This window comes from Cydia amplana, chromosome 1 (assembly GCF_948474715.1).
Source record: "Cydia amplana chromosome 1, ilCydAmpl1.1, whole genome shotgun sequence".
Taxonomy (NCBI): Eukaryota; Metazoa; Arthropoda; class Insecta; order Lepidoptera; family Tortricidae; genus Cydia; species Cydia amplana.
In genome coordinates, this window is record NC_086069.1 from 10,448,330 (window position 1) to 10,473,729 (window position 25,400).

At 38.1% G+C, this 25,400-nt stretch overlaps 2 protein-coding genes across 6 annotated transcripts in view; one reads left to right on the forward strand and one right to left on the reverse strand.

Annotated features, from left to right (window-relative positions):
• LOC134647559 (jupiter microtubule associated homolog 1-like) overlaps nucleotides 1-25,400 on the reverse strand; it is a 96,388-nt gene that overhangs the window by 8,316 nt on the left and 62,672 nt on the right. The window contains exon 1 of one of the 5 annotated variants that reach the window (XM_063501925.1): nucleotides 5,198-5,323. The exons of 1 other annotated variant lie outside the window; for it this stretch is intronic. The gene's annotated coding sequence lies outside the window, so the exon portion shown is untranslated. 3 more of the 5 variants (XM_063501932.1, XM_063501918.1, XM_063501940.1) reach the window with 3 other exon arrangements.
• Nucleotides 7,973-17,480, forward strand: LOC134663063 (gamma-taxilin). Its single transcript, XM_063519374.1, has 9 exons — nucleotides 7,973-8,135; nucleotides 9,256-9,479; nucleotides 10,231-10,351; nucleotides 10,940-11,137; nucleotides 11,625-11,809; nucleotides 12,839-12,938; nucleotides 13,623-13,796; nucleotides 15,141-15,272; nucleotides 16,929-17,480. Exons 1-9 carry the CDS (start codon nucleotides 8,067-8,069, stop codon nucleotides 17,415-17,417), a joined length of 1,692 nt encoding a protein of 563 aa, XP_063375444.1. The 5' UTR covers nucleotides 7,973-8,066; the 3' UTR covers nucleotides 17,418-17,480.

Sequence of the window (25,400 nt, forward strand, 5' to 3'; positions counted from 1 at the left end):
AATGATATTCAATCCTTGTCGGTTTAATCAACCGGAATGGTTACTAGTTAGCTGATCTATGAAATCACATAAAATTTCGAATTCAACTATTATTAATGTGCAATTTCTGAAACAAACATTCTTACATTTGCCTGACTATAATATTTTTATGTCCTGAAAGTTAAAATTAAGTAAATTATAAAAAGTAAAAAATAAAATAAAATAAATAAAAAATAATTAAAAAAATTAAAAATAAACAAAAATAAAACCTAAATAAAATAACTTAATATAATATCTTTTTTAAAAAAAGGGAACCGCCTTCAAAAAACCAACCCACTGAAAAGTACAAAATAATTTTTATATGGCACCCCTTTACGTGTCCAGTCCCTATCCCACGGCGTAAAGCAATTTTTTGCCAAAAAGTAATTAATACCTAATAATAAGAAAATTAATAATCATCCGGGTAATTACTTAGTTTTTGAAGTCGGTGCCAAACCAAAATTTTTGAGAACCGATATTTGAGACAACGAAGAACGCTGTACTTACTTGCATTATAAAGACATACTTATTTTACTCATTAATTTAGTTCTTGTAGGTACTACGTACTCGTATTGTTTTTCTGATTGGTAGTAAAGACTGTTTTTGTTGGTTTGGCACCGCCTTCAAAAACTAAGTAATTACCCGGATGATTATTAATTTTCTTATTATTAGGTATTAATTACTTTTTGGCAAAAAATTGCTTTACGCCGTGGGATAGGGACTGGACACGTAAAGGGGTGCCATATAAAAATTATTTTGTACTTTTCAGTGGGTTGGTTTTTTGAAGGCGGTTCCCTTTTTTTAAAAAAGATATTATATTAAGTTATTTTATTTAGGTTTTATTTTTGTTTATTTTTAATTTTTTTAATTATTTTTTATTTATTTTATTTTATTTTTTACTTTTTAGTGATAGGTAGATACTTCATTTATTTTAGGTTTTGGGCTAAAATACTAGTTTGTTAGGCTCTCCATTTAGTCTACTAATGTTGGTGATGGCCTAACTCGATGATAATCGCGACACAACATAATATGACGTTTTGGTGCTAAACGATTTGTATGTATATTGCTCCCACTTCCACTCCCATTCCCAGTCCCAGTCCGAGTCCCACTCCCACTATTTTATTTATCTAACTCGGTTTTAGCAACATAAATTTGTTGGTAGGTATACCGAAAGCATGGCCACCTACCGGGTCCCATTGGTTTTTCAAACCATCCATGTACTGTACACTAAAACCTTCTCCAGAATGTAAGAAACACTTTTCTGAAAACCGCATCAAAATCGGTTCAGCCAAACGCGAGATAATCACGAACAAACATACACACATACATACGTACATACATACGGGTCAAACTGAGAACGTCCTTTTTTTAAAGGCAGTTAGAAAAAAGTTCATCGACCCATCTAGTGGAACTCCGCAACATAGGCACACGACGACAAGTCGGTTAACCAAAACAAAGTGTGCCTATGTTGCACCAAACCTAAGTTCCACTAGGTACAGCAAGGATTCAGCATCAGCTCTATCTTGGGTACTGCTCTCCCAAGTGCTCATCAAGATGTGACAGATTACCAAAATAGCGTGGGCCTATGTTGCACCAAACCTGAGTTCCACTAGGTACAGCAAGGGTTCAGCATCAGCTCTATCTTGGGTACTGCTCTCCCAAGTGCTCATCAAGATGTGACGGATGACCAAAATAGCGTGGGCCTATGTTGCACCAAACCTGAGTTCCACTAGGTACAGCCAGGGTTCAGCATCAGCTCTATCTTGGGTACTGCTCTCCCAAGTGCTCATGAAGATGTGACGGATGGCCAAAATAGCGTTGGCCTATGTTGCACCAAACCTGAGTTCCACTAGGTACAGCCAGGGTTCAGCATCAGCTCAATCTTGGGAGTACCCTTTCTTGGTAGTCTCCCAAGTGCTGATCATGATGTGATGGATGACCAAAATAGCGTGGGCCTATGTTACACCAAACCTGAGTTCCACTAAGTACAGCCAGGGTTCAGCATCAGCTCTATCTTGGGTACTGCTCTCCCAAGTGCTCATCAAGATGTGACGGATGACCAAAATAGCGTGGGCCTATGTTGCACCAAACTTGAGTTCCACTAGGTACAGCCAGGGTGAACCCTGCCAGCCAGGGTGGTTTGGTGCATCAGCTCTATCTTGGGTACTGCTCTCCCAAGTGCTCATCAAGATGTGACGGATGGCCAAAATAGCGTTGGCCTATGTTGCACCAGACCTGAGTTCCACTAGGTACAGCCAGGGTTCAGCATCAGATCTATCTTAGGTACTGCTCTCCCAAGTGCTCATCAAGATGAGACGGATGACCAAAACAGCGTGGGCCTATGTTGCACCAAACCTGAGTTCCACTAGGTACATCCCGAGTTCCACTAGGTACATCCAGGGTTCAGCATCAGCTCTATCTTGGGTACTGCTCTCCCAAGTGCTCATCAAGGCGTGTCGGATGACCAAAACAGCGTGAGCCTATGTTGCACCAAACCTGAGTTCCACTAGGTACAGCCAGGGTTCAGCATCAGCTCAGATCTATGTATACTAAAACCTTCTCCAGAATGTAAGAAACACTTTTCTGAAAACCGCATCAAAATCGGTTCAGCCAAACGCGAGATAATCGCGAACAAATATACATACATACATACATACATACATACATACATACATACATACATACGGGTCAAACTGAGAACCTCCTTTTTTTTTGAAGGCGGTTAAAAACAACATATTTATTAAGTTTTATAATTGTATGTTGATGTAGAGCAGATTGATATAGAAAAATCAATCTATCGGGTAACCGTATCCGTTTATTAAGGGGCTATCAGGAAGCATTCTATAGGTATACTTATGTTAGATATACACCTATCTTCATAAGAACTCAAGTATGGAATGGAATGTATTTATATAAGACAGTCCACATAAGTCCAACCACAAGGTAATGCATACCGTAAGGAAATACATTGGAATAATAATGCTCGATCTGTTTGCTAATATGGGCAACCTAACGATATAGCAGTAAGTACTATACCTATTGTCCACAATATGGGTAGATTGCGTGCGCACGGTTAGAGGTAGGTAGAATTTATAACTCAATTAGGCGACGTTAAAGAGGAATATTAAACTGATAAACGTCAAACGTGAGTTTTAACATACGGGTCGCCATGCCCTACCCTGGACACCCAGTGTATTAAAAGAGGGTCATGTAAAAATTTTGAACATCACACATTTGTATACAATAAGTTAACAGATAATAGTGACTATTTACAGGTTCATGTTTTTGACGAGTTCATAAATCTACCTATTCTTATATTTTCTCAATTTAATACACTGAAATTATTCATGATCCAAAACTTTTTACTCAATTGCCCCAAAAAAAGGAGTGTATTGTTTTAATTCATTTGTTATTATAGTAACAATAAAAGCAGACATTGCAAATTCCAATTGTCTACCAAATATGGTTCATGTGACATAGTCCGCTGCACAACAGTGGAGGTGGAGTCATAGTTCCATTTGTCACCCTTTGGCAATTTAAATTATTATTATTGTTGACAAATCACTTTTAAAATATTGAAATATATTGATATTTATAACTTATTGGATTACAAAATAATTCCTAGTTGAGAATGATGCCTATCTATCTTTTAAGTTTTGGGGAAAACCCCCATAGAAATTATGGTAAAACCCACTGCACCCCTTATTGCAACAGCTTAAATAATTGATCAGGATGCTACTGCATGACTTGTTGCGGCTAGAAAGTTATTATTAGACATTTCAAGTGAGGCCTTTGTGCATCAGTAAAATATGTTCGACAACAGATAAAATTAAACCTACACAGTAGTGACTAGTGAACAAGGGCTAGGTTTTATTTTATACAATAATTTAATATCCAATGTTTATTTATACAAACTAGTTGTAGTCCTGTTATTTTATAAGTTTGATTCTAAAATCCATTAGAAAACTAAAATCACACTATAGAAACTTATAATTTTAAGCACTGTGGACCATTGCCATATTCATCTTTGCTTATAAGCAGGTATGGAATATCTCCAGAATTCTGCGATAGTATAGCATAACAACTGAAAGTTGAGTGACCTTTACAGTAATCACACAAATGTACAACAACTACTTATAAGTTCATAAATAACACACTATTTTATCAGTTAGGGTCAAGCTCGTGGGTGCAGCAATTCCAGCCATTTTAACTGTCAAATTAATTTAATTTTATCAGATAAAGTAGGCAAAGAAGTGAAAGGACAGAGTTGTTATTTAATCCAAGTTTCAATAACCTTTATCTCCTTTATCCTCTACTTGAGCCGGCTAACTACTATCATCCATTTATTAAAAAGATAACTTGAGGTTTCCTGTTATTTATAAAATTAAGTTTTATCAATCAATAGATAGTGATGTACATAAACTAGGTACCTGATAAAACTGATTTTACAACGTTAATTTTGGTTTATGACTATGTAAATTTATGTTCTTAAATAGGTTCTAGAATAGAACCTAATTTCTTTAAAGGAACTGTGACACTGGCAACATAAAACAGGTACATGTAGTATGCTATAAAATAAACTAACAATACTTTTTGCATTCTTATAAAATAATTAATACGAGCTAAACAGGAAAATCGTTATTATAATAAAACGTATTGACCACACCACACATCCAACTATACATGTACCTTGTGAGCCAATAAAGAACATAATGGTGAAAGTTAGCAATTATAATGTAATTTTATACACATAACTGTAGTTCATCAATCTATCACAGAGACAGCCGGTCATGCGGGACTACTAACGGGTCCTCTTTGTTCGACCGCGCCATGCCTCGCAGCCGCAGCCCGTTACGACTACCAGGCACTAGAAATGCCCGATGTTAACAGGATATATTTAGCAAATAACCCATATAACCATATCAGACAGCATAAAAGCATCCTCCTACGACAACAGGGCGCATTGACCTTTACGAAATCTTGAAAAATAACGGACTGATATTCAACGTTTTCTGCAGCTGGTTTGCAAAATGAAAAAGAACCAAAAAACTTACCTACGAGTGGACGGCACAATAAAGATATATTCAAAACAGTTCAACGCAAATACAAATTCGGGAATCAAATAAATATATTACTGAGAAAAAGCGTTAGTAACGATTTTTATCAAAGCAAAGATTACTCACCACCACCACCCTATTTCGTTCTTTTTGAAGGAATGCGTTTGAGTGAAAGAGAAGACGAACGTTCTTCTAAAATGTTGCAAGTCTGTAAATCAATTTACTACCACTGTAAAGGCCTCTCCAAACGTTTACATTTTTATAGTCTGTTAAACCACTTCACATTTTTTAAATTTGCCGCTTTATATAAAGCAGATATCTACTGACGTAAATGGCTTGACAGACTATAATATCCACCCAAAAGAGTGAGAAGGCGAGTTAGATAGACCTAGACAACTTATCGCAGCCGACATGTTGAGCCCACTCCACACTCGCGTTCGCGGCTTCGCACCGCAATTCACGCACATAGTCTGGAGGGGGCTTTGGAAGTGTTATTATTGCTGAGCAAACGTGTATTTGTTTCATGCAGTTATATATTTTAGCTGAGCTGAGAAAAATTAAACTTCACAAAAGGCAATAAATATCAGTGTCACACTACATAATAAAATAGTAAGAATTGTTTTTTGTATTAAGTGGAGTCCAGACGGGATGATCAAATCGACCGATTCGATCAGAAAAGAAATTGGCGTCGATCTCCAAATTAATCACCAATTTTAGTTTTATGGTGATATTTGAGCGTTCTAAATTAAAAAAGTGCCCCCAAACACGAATAAGTACTGGAGTCACAAAATGGTACCTATTCTTGCGTCCGCACCTCCATATTATCGATAATATTAGTGATAATCGGCGATCGAAATCAGCGAGCTCGCTGTTGGCATTTTGGCCTGACGGTAAATTTCATCAGATTGGCGAAAATATGTCATCGTCTGGCCTCTAAAAGTAATAGTAGGAGATCCCGCATATATGGTCGACCTTCACCGATACGTCTGACGGTTGAAACTTAGGAGCAGGAGCAACCCTTATTTGTGACCGGATTTTCGCAGGAAACCCTATACCACTGTATTCGCAATAAAATTACCATTATTTTGATGTATAATTCAATCGTCAGACAGATGAGTGCAATTATCGATAAAAACTCACCTGTTTAAAACACGGCAACCACATAATAGTGACCGGAATAAGATAGGCAACCTAGTTGATTAATGTTGTACAAGTTGTGTACTTTCCAATGGAACTTATTTCGTTCGTCAGACAAGTCGGTGAAATTTGAGGAAAAAAATATTTTTTCATAAATTAATTAAAAATAGCCATGACTATATTTCATTAGGCAACCCTAATTATTTATGTTCTGGAACATATTTTCTTTTATAAAATATAAGTTTCATCCGTCAGACGTATCGGTGAAGGTCGACCATATATGCGAAATCTTAGACTATAAGTGTAGCCCAGTCCAGACGGGATCATCAAATCGACCGATTTGATCAGAAAAGAAATTGTCGTCAATCTATAGTGTAATGATCAATTACAGATTTATATCTGAGCCCTCTAATAAAAAAAAATGCCCTAAACGAAAATACTACCATCACAAATTGGTATTCTTGCGACCGCACTTCCATTTTATCGGTAATATCGGTATCGGTCATAATCGGCGAGCCAAATTGGCGTTTGGATGCAAATGCACCACCGATGTCCGCACCTACATTTTATCGGTAATATTGGTCATAATCGGCGATCGAAATTGGCGTCTGCGTCCGCACGATCTGATTTGATCAGAAAAATTAATCAGATTGGCGAAAACTGTTTCCGTCTGGACTGGCCTTTATCTTAGTTTAATGTGATCATCATCTTCCTCGCGTTGTCTCGGCATTTTGCCACGGCTCATGAGAGCCTGGAGTCCGCTTGGCAACTAATCCCATGAATTGGCGTGGGCAATAGTTTTTACGAAAGCGACTGCCATCTGACCTTCCATACCAGAGGGTAAACACTAAACTAGACCCTTATTGGGATTAATCCGGCTTCCTCACGATGTTGTTCTTCACCGAAAGCGACCTTAGTTTAATGTGATGTCGTAATAAAATTCGATATATATGGTTAACGCTTGTTACCTACCATGAATTTATTTTAATAATAAAATAAAATAAATAAAAAAGTAATTGTGTAATGCGACAGGCTGATGTACAAAGGCCGGGAAATAAGGGACTATAGATGGTCAAGCAGATCTTATCAGTAGAAAAAGGCAGCAAATTTGAAAAATGTAGGCGCGAATAGATATCGTCCTATAGAAAATTTGAATTTCGCGCCTTTTTCTACTGACAAGATTTGCTTGACTATCTATACTTGGTCAACCAGATCTTGACAGTAGAAAAAGGCGGCAAATTTGAAAAATGTAGGCGCGAAGGGATATCGTCCCATAGAAAATTTGAATTTCGCGCCTTTTTTTACTGACAAGATTTGGTTGACCAGCTATATATTTTAATTACCTTTTTTTCTACTACGTTAGAAGAAATTTCAAATGATGGCAACTCAATAGGTGTAACCGAAAAAAACTGGTTTATTCTGGATATTTATGAGATTTCAAATTTTAACTAAGAATTTATTTATTTTAAAAACGATATCTAGAAAAGGTCTTAATTTGGTTAAATTGAACATAATTCGGCTCTATAATTACATTTTATTCCTTATTCTTGTATTATTTTATCTGTGTAATGACCACGCCACAGATATAGTAGCAATCAGTCAGTCATTCACTAATCATTTGTCAAATTGTCAGATGTGTTAAGAGTCCTTTGTCGCTATTTATTTTTTGTTTTTACGTTAATTACATTTCAATTTGAACTTTAACGTGTTGATTTTCAGTTTAGTTCAGATTAAAAATATATACTGATATGACGCTAAAGTGAACGTACTCTGCATTTACAGTATTCATTTCGTTCGTTTGGTATTGTTGTTTGACGAATAACCAAGAGTTTTTGAAATTAAATAATTATAAATATGGAAGCTGCCGCAGAAGAGATAGTAAAAGATAGCATTGATATTGAACAAGAAGAAAAAAATGGCGAAGTAAGTATAAGTTTTTATTTTATATGTGATTTATAAATAGAATGCGATCGAATGTCGGTAAATACTTTTCTATATTCATAGGAATTTGGTTCTTAATTAGCAATATTTTATATCGCTTCTGTTAATAGATCCATCTCGAGAGCTTTTAGCTATATACTGTTGCATATTTGTCACGAAATTAGACCTAAAAACAGGTAAAACAGTTAACCTAAAACTCGCCTGGCATGATGCCAGAATAGGGAATGTTTATGATATTTCTGTTCGGAAGCACGTTCCGAGCTTTCTTCTTTTATGGTTGACGACAACTTGATGCCAAGTTGTCCTGGACACTGCATTGTGTAACCAGATTGTTGCTATGGATGTAATGTATTTGTAATTTAAAATTTTGTTCTTGATTGTAAAGAAAGGACACATTTGGAAATATCCACTCATAATTAAATTTTGTATGCATAACTCCTTATACCTACCTGCAGCATTGCTTTTATATATGCCAGGTCAAATGGAGCTTATTTTTGCTACAGTGAATGTGGGATAAAGTCAAGTGTCTTAATGATAAAATAAGGTTTTAAAGGAACTAAAGAAAGTGAAGAAAATTAAAAAGTCTTAGAATAAATTCAGCACCTTTATTGATTAACAATAGATTTGTTTGTCAAAAATGGTAAATAAAGGTTATTTTTCTGTCATTTCAAATAGTTATGAAATTGTATTGTATTGTGTTCGGGCGATTTTCCGCAACGCGACGTCTTGCGCCTATTTTGCGTGATGGGGGAGTGGGCTAGTCCTGCCAGCCAGGTCCTTGAGGAATCCTATCAAACCTTTGATGTTGAGTAGGACCTCGGGGAGGTCTCTCGGGGACCCGAGATGTTTTGCCCTGTATGGGGCCACTCCGCTGCATTCCAGCACCATGTGAGAGGCTGTTTCTTCTGTCTCCATGCATCCACGGCATAGGGGACTGTCTGTGACACCTGTTATAAAAAGATGTTTGTTAAAGAGTCCGCATGACCTGTTATGACACTGGTTACCATACTCAGTTGAACCTTTCCTAGTTGAAGGTTATGTAAGTTATGAAGTTATTAAAATTACATACTTAATTTAAAACATTGTCAATCTTTTATTTCAGGAAAAGGCTCCGGCACCTTCCATTCCTTCTATCCAAGACCCGCCAAAGAAGTCAAAGAAAGAAGACCGCATCAAAAAGGATGATAAGAATGTGGAACAGTTCATGAGATCACTCAACTCTGTGCCAAGTCTGGAGGAAAAACTGTCTCTGGTCTGCAAGAAATATGTGCAGACCGCCGATGATAATAAGAAGCTACAGTTTTATATCAAGCAGTCTGATAAACGGTAGGTGCATTCCATAAAAAATACTTCTTTCAACACATGTACATCACATGCTGTCTGTTAGTCAGTCAGTATGTTACAATACATTACTGATCTTTTAAATTTATAAATAAATAATAGTACATTACTGGAGAGGCTGTGAAGTAAGGGATTGCACGACGAGATTGCGGTAGACGGCCGAGTCCGACGAGTCGGACAAGGCCGGATAAAGCGAGTCTTGCAATCCCTGTTCCGGCCAAGGATTGTATAGTGCTTTTCTCAAACATTGATCGCTTTCAATCCGCGATGTCCTTAGTCACTAAATCAGCTGGAAAACTATCCAATCAGCGATATTTTTGGCTAAAGTTAATTGGAACGTAAGTCGCTCCACATTCGTCGTGCCTGCCGCGGGGAGCAGGGCTCGGGCCCGGCGCCCCGGCGCGGAGGCGGGCGCCGCGCGCCGCGGTGGGGTGCCGCGCTTCAATAGAGCAGCGGACAATAATGTACGTTTCATATTAACTCCCTACATTACTTCTTGGCCTAGGTCAAGAAGTAATGTAAGGAGCCATAAATGAGCAACTTTATGTCTTCATTTCGTGACATTAACACATAGATTTTGATCTTACATCTATATCTATTATCATCTATTGATCTTGTTGTTATTGTCACACATAACAATTAGCCTGTGGTCTACTATTATCTGTTTCTTCATGTTTAATATATGTAACAATGATTCAGGAAGATACACCTACAATAAATTTTTTTTGGTCATCAGGTATGCCATCTTGTTGAAAGAAAAAGAGCAATTGCAACATGAATTCAACAAGACCATCCTTGTCAAGTCCAAGTTGGAGAGCCTCTGTCGTGAGCTGCAGAAACAGAACAAGGCCATCAAGGTAATTCAATTGTGTTCAGCTATTGTGACATTTTACATCAAAAGCAACCACATTGCTAACGGGGGCTAATCCTCTTTCGATTCAATGCCACAAAAATATTCACTAGCTGTTATATAAAATGCATTCTATTTCTATAGGTAATTAATTATATGTTACTACTTATCTATAATTCCATCATATTAGGTTGTAATAGTTGTAGGTATATCCGTATCCATAACGTAATTTAACGCGGTTCCTACAAATTTGTTTTGAGTTGCTAAAAGTTAAGATTGGTGTTAATTTTCGTTTTGACTTGTATTAGGCAATATAGTACCACTTATCTTATACTTTTAAACGAGCAATTCTTGTAAATATATTTACGAATTATTTATAAAATATATTTCGGGGATCTCCGAAACGGCACTAATGATTTTGATGAAATTTCGAAAAAATGGCGAAATATCGATCTAGCTAGGTCTCATCTCTGGGAAAACGCGCATTTTTGAGTTGCTATCCGAGTAAAGCTCGGTCTCCCAGATATTCTATCGTGAATGGAGCAGACAATTGTTGTGTTGTAATGTATTTATGACCAAAGATTAAATTCAACAGGAGGAGTCCCTGCTAAAGATCCGCGAAGAGGAGGAACGCCGGAAGGAGACCCAAGCCAAGTTCCAGAACACGCTGACCGAGATCACCGCCCTCCTGCAGCAGAATAACGAGAAAAACACCAAGTTGAGAGAAGACAACATCAGTATGAGCGAGAAATTCAAGAGTGTGGTGCAGCAGTACCAGCTGAGGGAACAGCAAGTAAGATTTGATACCAATTAAAATTAACACTTGGGAATAGAGGCTTTCTAAGTTAGCTTTGCACTGACTTAAACAGAACGAAGTGTGGGAAAATCATTATTAACGTCGTATTTTCACAGAAATTCGGCATTAATGGGGACATTTGCAATGACAAAGTGTGGTTGTCATTGCAAATGCCATGTAAAGTTCTATTGGCCCAACTCTACCTTAATGTCTACCTGATCTTATGTGACACGATCTTAAGTATCCAAAATCGCGAATAAATATTAACGATTGACGTCTGATGAGTCGAAACTTACACAGCAAAAAAAATGCGATTTTAGATTTATTCTGATTCTGAGTTGACAATTTTACCAAGCCAAAAATATTACGTGTTCATAAGACTATGTTAGCCATCCATCTGTATCACGCCATTATCATTCTATCTTCATTCAAATGTGAACAAAACAAAGTGAATGTAACAGTTTTCTTTGTCATTAAATTCTAGGTTGAGAAAATGGGGAAGCAAATGGCGCTAGAGTCCCAGCTGTCAGACGCTAAACTTCAGAAGGCAGCCTTGGAGCACCAGGCAGAGAAAGAGAGGCTTCTAGTGGAGATGGAACACCTGAAGGTGACGGTGGCTCAGTGCACGGCCAAGATCATGGAGCTGCAGGGGACGGAGACTGCTTTGAGGTACATCATTATATCTAAACTAGAGCGACCCGCCCCAGCTTCGCACGGGTTAACAAATTATACATAAACCTTCCTCTTGAATCACTCTGTCTGTAAAAAAAAACCGCATCAAAATCCGTTGCGTAGTTTTAAAAATCTAAGCATACATACAGACAGACAGACAGTAGGAAGCGACTTTTATTTGTTTTATACTATGTAGTGATAAGTCTGACAAAAAAATACACTCATTTTTGGCCAGTTGTGTAACAATTCAAATGTCTCGTTTGTAGTAGTTAAAACTTAATCTGGGAATTATTCTATGCATTACATGACCATAAATGAGGATAGACGTGCAAAAATTAACGCAGATGGCGGTACAATGGTCGTTTAAAAGGACGTGTGTGGACGTGTGAACACAAGCCAAATACAAATCCAAAGAATCAGAAACCATAGACTACAGACTTTTGTTTAGTTTCAAGACAGTTGGGACCAGAGGGCCTACCGCGTACCACATTCGTCGGTGTTGCCTCTCTGTCGCGCTTATAAATTCGTACGTAAGTGTGACAGGGAGGCAACATGTTGAACGTAGTTCGCGGTAGGCCCTCAGGATGTAACTATTATAATATGTGGCGTTTTATTTACCTCATTATGCTCAAGGTTACATTTTGATTAAGCCAAATATTTTAATTATTATAAAATATTTAATCATCACTAGATAGTATAAAACAAAGTCGCTTCCCGCTGTCTGTCTGTCTGTAATAGTCTGTATGTATGCTTAGATTTTGAAAACTACGCAACGGATTTTGATGCGGGTTTTTTAATAGATAGAATGATTCAAGAGGAAGGTTTATAACCCGTGCGAAGCTAGTCTAAGAATAAAGCTTGCAATGACGGCAGATAAACCGTACGCGGTTTTCGCTCGCTGTTTTTATTGTTATATTAGTATTTAAGAGTTTTGGATAAATAAATAAATAAAAAAAAAATAAAAAAATGAATTGTCTGACAAATAGTGCGTGCAATTTTTAAACTATTTACTTGTTGTCACTGTAGGGGTCAGCTTGGCTTGTACACGGAAAAGTATGACGAGTTCCAGAACGCCCTAGTGAAAAGCAACCAGGTGTTCGGGGGATTCAAGGAACAGATGGAGCAGGTGAGGGTTCTACTTTTCATTTCGAATACGAGGAAAGTAAAATGCATGTTACCCGTGTATGTTAACCGTCTGAGAGGTCATCAGTATAAGCTGGTGTCTCGCAGGTCCTACAATAATCCTCATAGACACTTCTTTAGCAACAGAGTGGTCAAAGCTTGGAACAAACTCCCAGAAGACGTAGTATCGGCCCAAAGTGTCAATGAGTTCAAGAACAAATTAGATAAGCACAACGCAAATTCTACTCAGCACGGAAAACTCTGTTGATGACTCTGGATACAGGCATTATCAGTTATTTCAACTGCCTGCCTGCTTTATAAATAATAATAATAATGTTTTTTTTTTTGAAAAACATGACTAAGTATAAAAATTTATAGTAAATCTTGAGGGTACTTTCAATTAACAATTTAGGCAAAAGTATTGTTATTTATGGAATGGGGAGTTAAAATCAGAATGGAAATTGTATAACAAATCTATTTAAATCCAAATTTCAGTAGCTTATCGTAAAAAAAAATCATAAAATCGTACTTTGAACGTAAAATGCTCTATAGTGCAGAAACATATCATTTTCTGCACACCTTATAGAACAACAATGACCCTCTTTCGGAGCATGAGAAATGAAAAATAAACATCCACAACAAGTTTCGTCAACCATACCTGTACTAAATAGTATCCAATTTATTTCAGATGTCAAAGAAAATCAAGAAGCTAGAGAAGGAATCTCTCTCATGGAAGAAACGCTGGGAGACGTCTCAAACAGCCCTGTTGGACATGTGCGGGGAACGGCAGGCGAGCGAGGAGCGTGCCGCCGCCTCCAGTCGGCAGCTACAGCACATGCAGAGCCTGTGTCGCACGCTACAGGTCTGTATTCATTTACATGTCTCTTTTCTATTTGTATACACTAATCTTTAGTAACTATGGAGACCCTTCGTGCGGCGAGAAGCCTCGAAATGTACGCTCTCCGACAACAGCGCATGACGGCCGCCATTTTGAAGTTTGAAAACTAACCGCCTCGAGGCTGCGCCGCACGACGCGAAAATTTTAAATATTGCTTTGCCGCCTGAGGGGTCCGGAGGAACAATTTTTATTTTTATTAATGCCAGCTGCTTGCTTGCTGCTGAAAAGCGCTGGTGGCCTAGCGGTAAGAGCGTGCGACTTGCAACCCGGAGGTCGCGGGTTCGAACCCTGGCTCGTACCAATGAGTTTTTCGGAACTTATGTACGAAATATCATTTGATATTTACCAGTCGCTTTTCGGTGAAGGAAAACATCGTGAGGAAACCGGACTAATCCCAATAGTTTACCCTCTGGGTTGGAAGGTCAGGTGGCAGTCGCTTTCGTAAAAACTAGTGCCTACGTCAAATCATGGGATTAGTTGTCAAGCGGACCCCAAACTCCCATGAGCCGTGGCAAAAATGCCGGGATAACGCGAGGAAGAAGATTAATGCCAGCTGCTTCTGGTCGCTAGGGACTGTCGCATGCGCTAAAGATACTCTTGGTGAAAAATTATAACGTTATAAAGCTGGCAGCGAATATACTCGTAATTCGTATTGGTCGAAACTGCCCCAGTCAGCAACGAGTGAATTTGCTCACTCATAGGGTAACCGAACCTCGGTCACCGTAAAAAAGTACGCTAAATATTATTGTATAGGTATCTGATGAGGGACGTTCATCAGCCCGTCTATTATGGTCCCTAAGAGCGTCTCCTACGTCGGATGTCCAGAAGAAACATCCGATATTGGCACTCATTTGTAACTGTTGCGTTGCTCTATTACAGCTGTCCTGTTCCAGCAAAAACCAGGTTCCGTTGAGATATGTAATGAAAAGATTTTGGCAAAAATTTCAGTTTTGGTACAAGCTTTTATCGCTGACTACTTCTCTTACGACAGACAACTAATACTCATCGAGACAATTTAAAAAACCCTAACACAATTAGGTTGCGTTGTTTCATCACAGAGTTCCTATGGCCACCTCCTGTCTCCATCATCAGATCAGCTTGATGGTACCATAATATTGCATTGTCACCCGACTTACATGTGTATGCAAAATTTCAGCTCAATTGGAAACCGGGAAGTGGATCAAATTTAATTTGCAAGATTTGATTACAGACCGACAGACAGACAGACAGACAACGGGACAGGTGAAACTAAATAAAAGCTTGTAAAAAGTGAAACAAGTCCATTGATAACGATTGTATTGTACTCAGGCGGAGCGAACGACGCTACTGGGCACGCTGAAGGAACATAACATCGAGCGGCCACCGCTGCCCACGCCACCGCCGCCGCCAGCGCCTGCGCCTGCGCCTGCCCCCGCGCCCAGCAAGCAGAGCAACGACAAGGTATGTAACGTATCATTCTATGGAACTTGCTAGCTATGTAAACAAAACTCACTAGTAATAGTAAATTATTGTCGAGGTTCGGAAGTAGCTACTTGCACGCTGAGGATTCGTTTTAAACGGACGACCTTGGAAATCCGTTTAATTGATTCCGAAGCCAGCAAGTAGCCTTCCAGCCGAGTCATATATAGTGCTTTTCTTAAAAATGGTGCAAGAAATAGAAATATTTTACAGAAGCAACATTCTAATTTTCACAGAAAAAAGTAAAACCATTAATAGTACATTATTGTCGAGGTTCAGAAGTAGCTACTTGCACGCTGAGGATTCGTTTTAAACGGACGACCTTGGAAATCCGTTTAATTGAAGCCAGCAAGTAGCCTTCCAGCCGAGTCATATATAGTGCTTTTCTCAAAAATGGTGCAAGAAATAGAAATATTTTACAGAAGCAACGTTCTAATTTTCACAGAAAAAAGTAAAACCATTAAAAAGATTTGCTTTGCCGCCTTTAAAAAAAAATAGAAGTGTATTTTTCTGCTGAAAATACGCCAACCTATTTGAGACACCTAAATAGTCGCGGTACCAACATTATAATAATAAGTACTGATCATTTGTTTGGCTGTTTAATGGACCTATGCCTTCATTTGATATGGCCATTTAAAGTTTTAAAAAGTTTGGAACTCGTTAAATAATGGAATTTGTATGCAACATTGCAGTCCCGAAATCGAGACTGCAATGTTTTTAACTTTTTAATATTTTGAATGACCATAAACTACGCACTTCGCGACCTATTTTTTAACCGGCAACGTCGACTTTGCCGTCCATTTTTGAGAAAAGTATCATTCTATGGAGTTCCATGTTGCTAACTATGTAAACAAAAGTCACTAGTAAATTCATATTTTTTTGACAGTTTTAATATGGCAGTTTGTTTACATAGTTAGCAAGTTCTATAGAATGACACTTCGCTAATCTCACAATCTAGCGCGATGCTGCTGGGCTCGCTGAAGGGCAACATCGAGCGGCAAATGTATGACTCGTTCGTAATATTCTGTTGTCCTGTTGTCACATGAATGAATTACCTGCCTTTGGGATAGCGGACTCTAGCACAATTAAAGCCTGCGCAAACTGGCGGAGCGCAGCGATTTAAATTGTTATTTTCGTTCGTTCCTAAATTCTAACGCTAATCTCAACTTACGCGCACAAACTGCCAAGACTTATGCTGTCCATGTACAGCAAAACCTTGCCTAATTTTCAAATCAATTAATAGTTTTTCGCGAATACATCATTATGATATTTGACTGTAATGTAAATGGAACAAAAAGCAACTGGCGGAAAGTAATTACATCTCAGTTCTTAGGCAAATATCCTGTTAAGATAAATGAAGCATATAGAGTATTTTAGAGAGATTTTTCATCTAAATTATACTGGTAATGTCAGTGTAGTTAGAATAGGTCTTGTTTTAGACACCAATCAATTAATTAACACATTCAGTGCCAGCGCGAGCTACGCGCTACGAGCGTGGAAAAACCATATGTAGCGAAAAGTGCCTGCGAACAGTAAACCCGTCTAGCGGGTCGCTGGCAGTGAATGCGTTAATTGATTATAAGTGGACTAACCTTTTGCGGGGTCCGCAGGGTCTTAATGTTTTATATGTGTTTCAAGGTCGACAAAATGGCGGCAAATTGTGCACAACTCCGACAGAGCCTCGTTCACCTCCAGAGCCAACTGAACACCCTCACCAACAACAAGAACGGTGTCAAGGAAGACGCGCCCAAAGCAGACAAACCGAAGAAACAGAAATCCAAAAAGAAAGCGGAAAAACTGTCACAGGAGGCGACAAACTCTATAGAAGTCACCGAAGAACCAGTCAGAGATGATAATAAAAAAACACCCGAAGAACCCACAACTAATGAAGATTCAATCCAAAATGACATGGATAGCTTAGAAGAAAAAATAGACGAGAAAGCTATGGAAACTCTTATCCAAGCTATAAGCAATGCTAACATAAACCTACACGATTTATCAGTAGATGAAAATAACGTGCAAGTCGACATTGAAAAGGTAATAGACGGTTCACACAATGAAATCGCCAACACATCGAATGATGAGGTGTCACATATAACCGAAGTGAAACCTATATCGAGTGCGTAATCCTAACGTGTAGTTTACGAACACAATTTGGGAGGAGTGATCAGTGTTGTGTATTTTTTATTCATAAATAGTTCTTTGGTGCCGATTTTATCGAAATATCTCACTGAAGAATTGCAGAAAGGATAGTACAACTGGCGATACATAGCATGCGAATATGCTCCTCTCTCTTATCAAACAATCCCAGACAGTTGTTCTATACTTACTGCAATGAATTTCAGATCTTATAATGAGTGCACATTTATCAAAATTGGCCTTGGTCATTAACATTATATGATGTATGATGTGTCTATTATTTCCTACATGAAGGGAAATGGATATAAAGTATTGTTTAGATTAAAAAGCCTCTGATCTGACACAATCAAGGTACTATTTTATTATATGATTGTTATGTTCTATTTGAATATTATATTTAGCTCCTGATAAAGCCAGAAATCACGAATAATTTATGGTTATAAATATAAGTTACGTCGAAATACTTCGACTCCGCAGCATCTGAACAGAATTAATGTAAACCAATGAAAGCCTAGCAAGACCAAGGCTTATTTTTACAGTACTTAAATTTGACACGGGGCTAGTTAAATCAGAAAAAGGCAAATCAACTGGTGACTTTTATCATGTGTGTACGTGAACAAGTCAAATTCTAATATGCGATCTTGATAGCGCTAAAATTTAATGAAGGAATCTAGGTACCCTTCTGTTACCTTTAAAGCTTAAAACCATGCCAATGATTTGTAAACAACATACATTTTTCCGATTTATCTAGACCATGCGTCGAATAGTGTGCAATACGGTGCACAACTTAGATTTTTGTGTGATTAGTTAGGTTATTAATTAGTTATCTACAGCTCAAAAGTATTTGATTCAAAAGTGCCTATAACGTCTCTAGTCAGGATATCGGTATTCTACCATTTTTTACGGAATACATTATACACTTTGACATTTTAACAAACAAAGCATAGAAGTATCCATCAGAAGACTTTATTACTTTGTAATAGGGCTTACAAGGCGGTAAAAAGATTCCTAGGAAGTCTTTCTAAGGGTCGTTTTATCTGTGGTAAAAGATTTTATGTGTGCATGGTTGTGTTGCGGAAATCCTAGAAAAATAATATCTGGAAATTCAAAAAAGGTCGTATGGTTTAATATCGCCAAATGATGATCGCTATATAATTTTAATTCGTTGAATCGTGGTAGTTTACATTTTTCCCTAAGAAATTATGCTTCTGTTTTTAACTACAACGACGATATACCATTACGATAAATTAGCGGGAATTTGACGGTTTGTCACATTGTAGATAAACAATCTAATCAGATAGAGGTTTGGCAGTGCCTTCTCTTATAAACAACGGTATTGTCAACTGAATTGTCTCATACTGCCCATTCGAGTAGTATTGGAGAGTCTGCCCACTGTGCCTAGAAAACAGGATGCATTTTCACTGATAAGTTGCACATTTTAGTGCCAAATGTTATGGATACAAATTAATGTTAAACATATGAAAAAATGTATACCTCTGTCTAGTCCAGGGATGGCAGGGATCATAGACTAGGAATCCTCTAGACGGAGTTTAGAGCTATTATTTCATGAAATCGATGCTGCCAGTGGCGGATTTCCCATAAGGCACAGTAGGCACGAGCCTAGGGCGGCGAGATATTAGGGGCGGCAAATTGTAGCAAAAAATTCGCTGATGATAACAAGAAATAACTCAAAATTACGCCAGGCAACGAATTCTCAAAAAAGGTAGGTACCTTTGCCACCACAAAAATTGTGTTCCAAGCATTTCCGTCTATGTACAGGTGTACATAGACGGAAATGCTTGGAACACAATTTTTGACTTCGTAACTTTGTTTGAACTAGTTAGGAGGTGAACATATGAAAAATTCAAAAGTCCCCGGCCGTATCCCTTGAGTCAGGGGCAGAGGGGGGTTTGAAGGTCCCATTTTTCAGTTTTTCGCTTATATCTCGGAAACTATGCGTTCTAACGACATGATCATTATACAAAATGAAAGTTTTTTAAATTTGCTATAAGTTTTTCGATATCTTGAGAGCCCTCCACTGTGCGCGAATCGCGACGCGAAGCCGGGGACTTAATATGTTCACCTCCTAACGAGTCCAAATAAAGTTACTAAATTAAAGATGTGTCCCAAGCATTTCCCTCTATATCTTTTCGTTGCATGACCTAAATGTACTTAGTCAATATGATGGGGGCTGATGCTGAGAAAGGGGCGGCTACAAGGCCTGGAGCCTAGGGCGGCAAAGACTGCAAATCCGCCACTGGATGCTGCCAAAAATACTGGGGTGCGGGGGACGAGGTGAGCGAGTTCCGTGCCGTGATGGGTCCGTTCAAAAACACGGATGTCACACAAAGACACTTTGACTCGAAAATGGAGTAAAACTACCGTATATTTGTGGCAGAGGGGGTAGCGCTACTATGCTCAGTCTAGAGGATGTCTTGTCTGTGGCAGGGATCGACAAACTTTTGAAAAGATACGCTAACTACCAGTTTTAATTAAAAAAAAAGCGGCCAAGTGCGAGTCGGACTCGCCCATGAAGGGTTCCGTATTTAGGCGATTTATGACGTATAAAAAAAAACTACTTACTAGATCTCGTTCAAACCAATTTTCGGTGGAAGTTTACATGGTAATGTACATCATATATTTTTTTTAGTTTTATCATTCTCTTATTTTAGAAGTTACAGGGGGGGGGGGGACACACATTTTACCACTTTGGAAGTGTCTCTCGCGCAAACTATTCAGTTTAGAAAAAAATGATATTAGAAACCTCAATATCATTTTTGAAGACCTATCCATAGATACCCCACGCGTATGGGTTTGATGAAAAAAAAATTTTTGAGTTTCAGTTCGAAGTATGGGGAACCCCAAAAATGTATTGTTTTTTTTTTTCTATTTTTGTGTGAAAATCTTAATGCGGTTTACAGAATACATCTACTTACCAAGTTTCAACAGTATAGTTCTTATAGTTTCGGAGAAAAGTGGCTGTGACATACGGACGGACAGACAGACGGACAGACAGACAGACAGACAGACATGACGAATCTATAAGGGTTCCGTTTTTTGCCATTTGGCTACAGAACCCTAAAAATACTGATTACAAGAGCGACACTTGGCTTGCGAGTTTGCCGACCCCTATGTATGTCATATTTCGTGTGTACCTACCTACATACATTTCGGCCTAGAATCATAAGATTCACAAGTGTTTACACCATTGCAAATTGTTGGAATTGTTTACTCTAACTAAAACCATTGATTCATGCTGAGGCACTTGTTTGTTGTTTACTGTTTTATATCACATAGATAAGACGGCTCTTAAAAGTATAAAAGTCGCAAAAATCAAAGGCTGTAAACAGACATTTTATAAACTAATAGACTTGCAAAGAAATAATTTCGACGTAAATCTCTCTATCCCACCACGCCTAACAAAACTTCTGTTAGTCATTGCACGGCTATTAGTTCACTTTGTTTACAGAATATGGGCCCGATTCGGATTTTGTAATAGATATCTATTAGACATCGCCAAGATACGATAACGATATGTTTAAGATCTAACCTGTCAAATTTGACATTTCCGCGATTCTGGAGATACTTTTGAACGATTTCCACAAGATATTACTTAGAGATCTAATTCACATCTAATAGATATCTAACACGATCTATCGTAAAAGTGACATTGGTTGCCCGAATTGCGTTGCAAAAGAGAACTAGTTGAAATCTAAACTAAAACGTATCTAGAATGGATCTAGTACGTGTCGTCTCTTGTGAATATCTTGAAGTTCGAATACGGCAGTTTATACTGGCAAGGTGTATAATATATTTGTAGGTATTGCTTGTCAATTGCACCAAATCTTATGAATTTTACAGTCCATCTGTCCATTGTGGGCTAGGTTTTTGTCTTGCAGGACGATTTATGAGTTTTTGTAATAAAGTTAGATTTTGTAATCATTGATTTTGTATTTTCATTCTTCCTACATCCTTTTATTTTGTTTATGTACAACTTGTTCCTTTTTATGGTTCTGTACCCAAAGCGTAAAAACGGGACCCTATTACAAAACGTCTACCTGTCACCAGGCTATAAGTCATGAACATATGTATTTATTCCTTTTAGACAAATTGTCTCAAACCGGGTTTATAGTAGCTACTTTACCTGTACCGTAAAACGGGGTGAGTAGGTTTCGCGGGGAGAGGTGGGTTATGAATGGGGAGAGTAGGTTTGAGAGGGGGGTGAGAAGGGATTTTAAGGCTACTGCTACAAAAATAATGTATTTCAATTTAAAATGAAGCTATAGTAATACACATAATAAAAAAAATAGATCCAACAATCTACTAAAATCACCTTTGCATGAAAACCCCTCTCTCCCCAAATACGAGGCACTACGGGATGAGGTGGGTTTTCCTCTTTATCGTCAAAGTTATGAAATGGAACTACCCAAAATAAAATAAAAACTAAAATACAAACGTCCGGAACACTTATTATATACACCATTCAGTTTTCATATGTAAAAATAAAATGTTATCCAGGTTTTAATTTCAGTTTTGACCCTACTCACCCCATTTTACGGTACGAGTATGTACCGATCACTAGGCCACTATATAACCTTGTCGCTTTAACATGACATACATCACCACTCAATAAGGGTCATAAAAGTCCATATCTGTCATAGAAAATAAACAAAAATTTATTCATTATGACATGGTTCTATAGTGTAAGTGGCCTTCGCCGTCTTAGGAATCAAATTGGTTGACTGTAATCTACTTGGTTTACTACTTTTTCAAGTTAATTATCTAATTTAATCTGAGTGACGGGTAAGATATAACAACAACTGGACAATAAAAATTTCGAGATGAAATCAAGAAGTGGAACAAGTAATGAGATTTAATACCTAACATTTTATTTTATTTTGCCGTCTATAAAAATCGTCCGCATTATCTTTTTTCAGCAGACTTCCGCTGTTTCCAATCGGTAGGCAACGAGTTAGGTAATGAATCGGAACAACGGTGCAACTATTTAATGTAATTAATCTATTATTTGTGGTTTTCCATGAAGCATAAGGACCCTTCTCTAAGGGAAAGCCTCATTCATAAAAAAACTAGGATTCTTAGAAAACTGGGTGTGTTACTAGTTCAGCCCACGCACTTTGGTAGGAAAATAAAGAGATCGCATCTTTATTTTTATTACTGACAATGGCGTGTCACGTTTTATTCGGCTACTTTAGCCGTCCGCAACAAATATTTAGTATATTTGATGCGGACTGTACTTGTGGTACTTAGTACAATCTAAATTTGATTAAACATTACTTCAAGCTTAACAGAGTCGGACCAAGCTAACTCAAGCTGAAACAGACGCTTCACGCTCACTTGGTTAGTAATTATAATTAGTAACTTTGACGAAAGATCCGTCGGATTCGAGCCAGATTCAGATATGTCTATATTACCTTACTAGTAGGTAAACAAAATCTTTAAAATTACAGTACCTAACAAATGCAAAAAAAAACAACGGGTTGCACTCAGGGAGTGCCGGCACGGCCGGCAGAAGTGAAAACTCAATGACTAGTGCAAAATGCACTATTTATAATTGAGGTTAACGCCATCTAGCGTTATTTCGTCGCATTACTTGAAACCCCTAAGCACATCACTGTTAGTACGCGAGTTTAACTAACTCGCTAACTATAACTCGGTAACTATTAGTACCAGTTAGAGCGAAACTCACTAGATGGCATTTAAATCAATAAAGAAAAAGTAAATTACATTACATGTAACAGTTTTTCGATCAGATCACGTGACCGTAAGACGGACACGTCATCTCTCGCGAGTTTAACATTTTTTCCCCACCTCAAAAAGTGCACAGCGCCGCTGAAAGAAGTTTTCACTTCAAAAACAATATCACTATAAACCTAAAGGTATGTGGTTAGTCGTATTACGAAAAAGCTAATTAAGTAACAATCAATATCCGATTTGCAGATAACTTGGTGGGTGAACCATATTGATAAGTGGTCAATGTCAACCCCGTGGTGAATGTAAAAGTTGAAGAGTTTGGCATTGTCAGTTAAAATGGATAAATGGTTTTGGTTGACATTCAAAAACTTACAAGACATGTTCTTCGAGCTAAAACGAACGGTTACATACAATTTAATTTGAATATCATGGTTGCAATAAAGAATATTATATTATATATTTTTGTGTTTTTACTGTTACCTATATAATTGTTCACGGCATCACAAAAAAAGTGAGAACTTTTTCAATATACCTACATAAAAAAACCTTATTTGAGATGACGGATATATTATACTAGGTACCTACTCTTTGGATGACGGACTCATAGTTAAGTACCTACCAGACTACGGTAGTACATACTAGACGTGTGCGCCGATTAAAAAATGATCGGCGGCGGCGTTTGCCAAAAAATCGGCGGCGGCGGCGTGTTTTCGGCGTGAAATCGGCGTGACCTTGACTTTCAGGTTTCTTAAGAAAAATCATTAATTTGTTGTTTTTCTTGAAGATTTGATCAGTCCAGGTTGCTGGTCAGTAAACTACATATAGTTTTGAATAGACTGTGAGTAAAATAGGGGTTGTAAATGAATATAGCGTAACTATAATAACTTAAATTTCTCTAGTAACTGGCTTGCATTAAGGGGTTACCTGGTCCCAATGACCTTCGATCCGATCGGTAACTCTCAATTTTCTCATGATTTCATTGGCTTCTCGTAATAAAAATGACGTACTTTAACAAAACAGAACTCCAAATATCCTTGAAGTTTGCTAGACATAGTGGACTGCTATGGCTTCTGTTTATTAGTTTTCTTGTCGTACAAGCAGTAAGCACCAGGCTCACTGAGACGTATCTTCTTTCTCTTACTTTGTCTCCATTTCGCGTGGTCAGACTGCCGCAAGCCGACCTCTTCATAGCGTTCTACCATCTCACACATCCTCCAACTCGAGCACGTCTGCCATTCATTTCTAAATTCGTGTGTTTCTCCACATCATGCGTTGGTTAATAGGTATGTCCGAAGAATCTAAGGGCTCACCCATGGCATGTTGTGATGAGCTGAGTGGCGATATTGAGCTCTCTGAGAAAGAATGGAGGGGTTTGTTCTTCTAGCTGACCAAGGTATAAGCAGCAGTCTTCGTTAACACTACGAGTTCGTAAACACATCTCAAAAGCGCCAACCACTTCACACTTTTTGAGGCTCCACGTTTCGGCTCCATACCACCGGCACTGGTTATCAACCCAAGATATAAACTTACTAGCTTCTTCGTAATCACCACAGAACAAGTTAGAATGGCCATGCGAGCAGGGTACGTGTCGCCGCCGGTTTTGAGCAAACGCTCGCATGCTACTCGCCCGCGCTGGCCGAAAACGAAGTAAACATGCCTTTTTGCGCCACAATAACCTTCAGATTAAGAAGCCAGACATCAAATCTGTCTAAAGGAGGCGTATCCATTCACCACGCACACAAGTTTTTACTACCGTTGCGCGAGTGTTAGTAAATGTGGAGAGGAACGAGCGGCGACACCGGTTCCGATACTAACTGCGCGCGATAGCCATTCTAAACTCTTTAATATGTTCTGTGGTAATCACCTTACTTTTGGAGTGGTTGATCTTAAGACCTCTCTAGAACTTTCATCTTCAATTTTCTTCAGAAGAGTCGCCATTTCGATGTATTTCTTGTTGTTAATCCCGTCAGGAAGGCGACAATAGTAGCGCAGTTTGTTACAAGAACTTATAACCATAGCATCGAGTGACAAGATAATGATGCTTTACCCATTTACAGCTTGCACATTTCCGCTGTTCGTCAGATTGACAGTGAATCTACAGTGTTGTCACTCTGTCTCTCTCTCCTCGACATTTTTAGCACACGACTTTTTTTAGGAAACTCAGGGTCTCGAGAATTTTCGCACACCAATGTTCTCAGATTTTTGCTTGACTCCTTTACATGAGCCCTGTTTTCGTTGTCTAGTTAATTGTAAGTCTTT

Bases quoted from the DNA above. Each gene is read 5' to 3' on its own strand.
- LOC134663063 (XM_063519374.1), top strand. From the start codon at position 8,067: ATGGAAGCTGCCGCAGAAGAGATAGTAAAAGATAGCATTGATATTGAA. The intron at 8,136-9,255 runs GTAAGTATAAGT...CTTTTATTTCAG, and splicing joins AAGAAGAAAAAAATGGCGAA to GAAAAGGCTCCGGCACCTTC. The intron at 12,939-13,622 runs GTGAGGGTTCTA...AATTTATTTCAG, and splicing joins TCAAGGAACAGATGGAGCAG to ATGTCAAAGAAAATCAAGAA.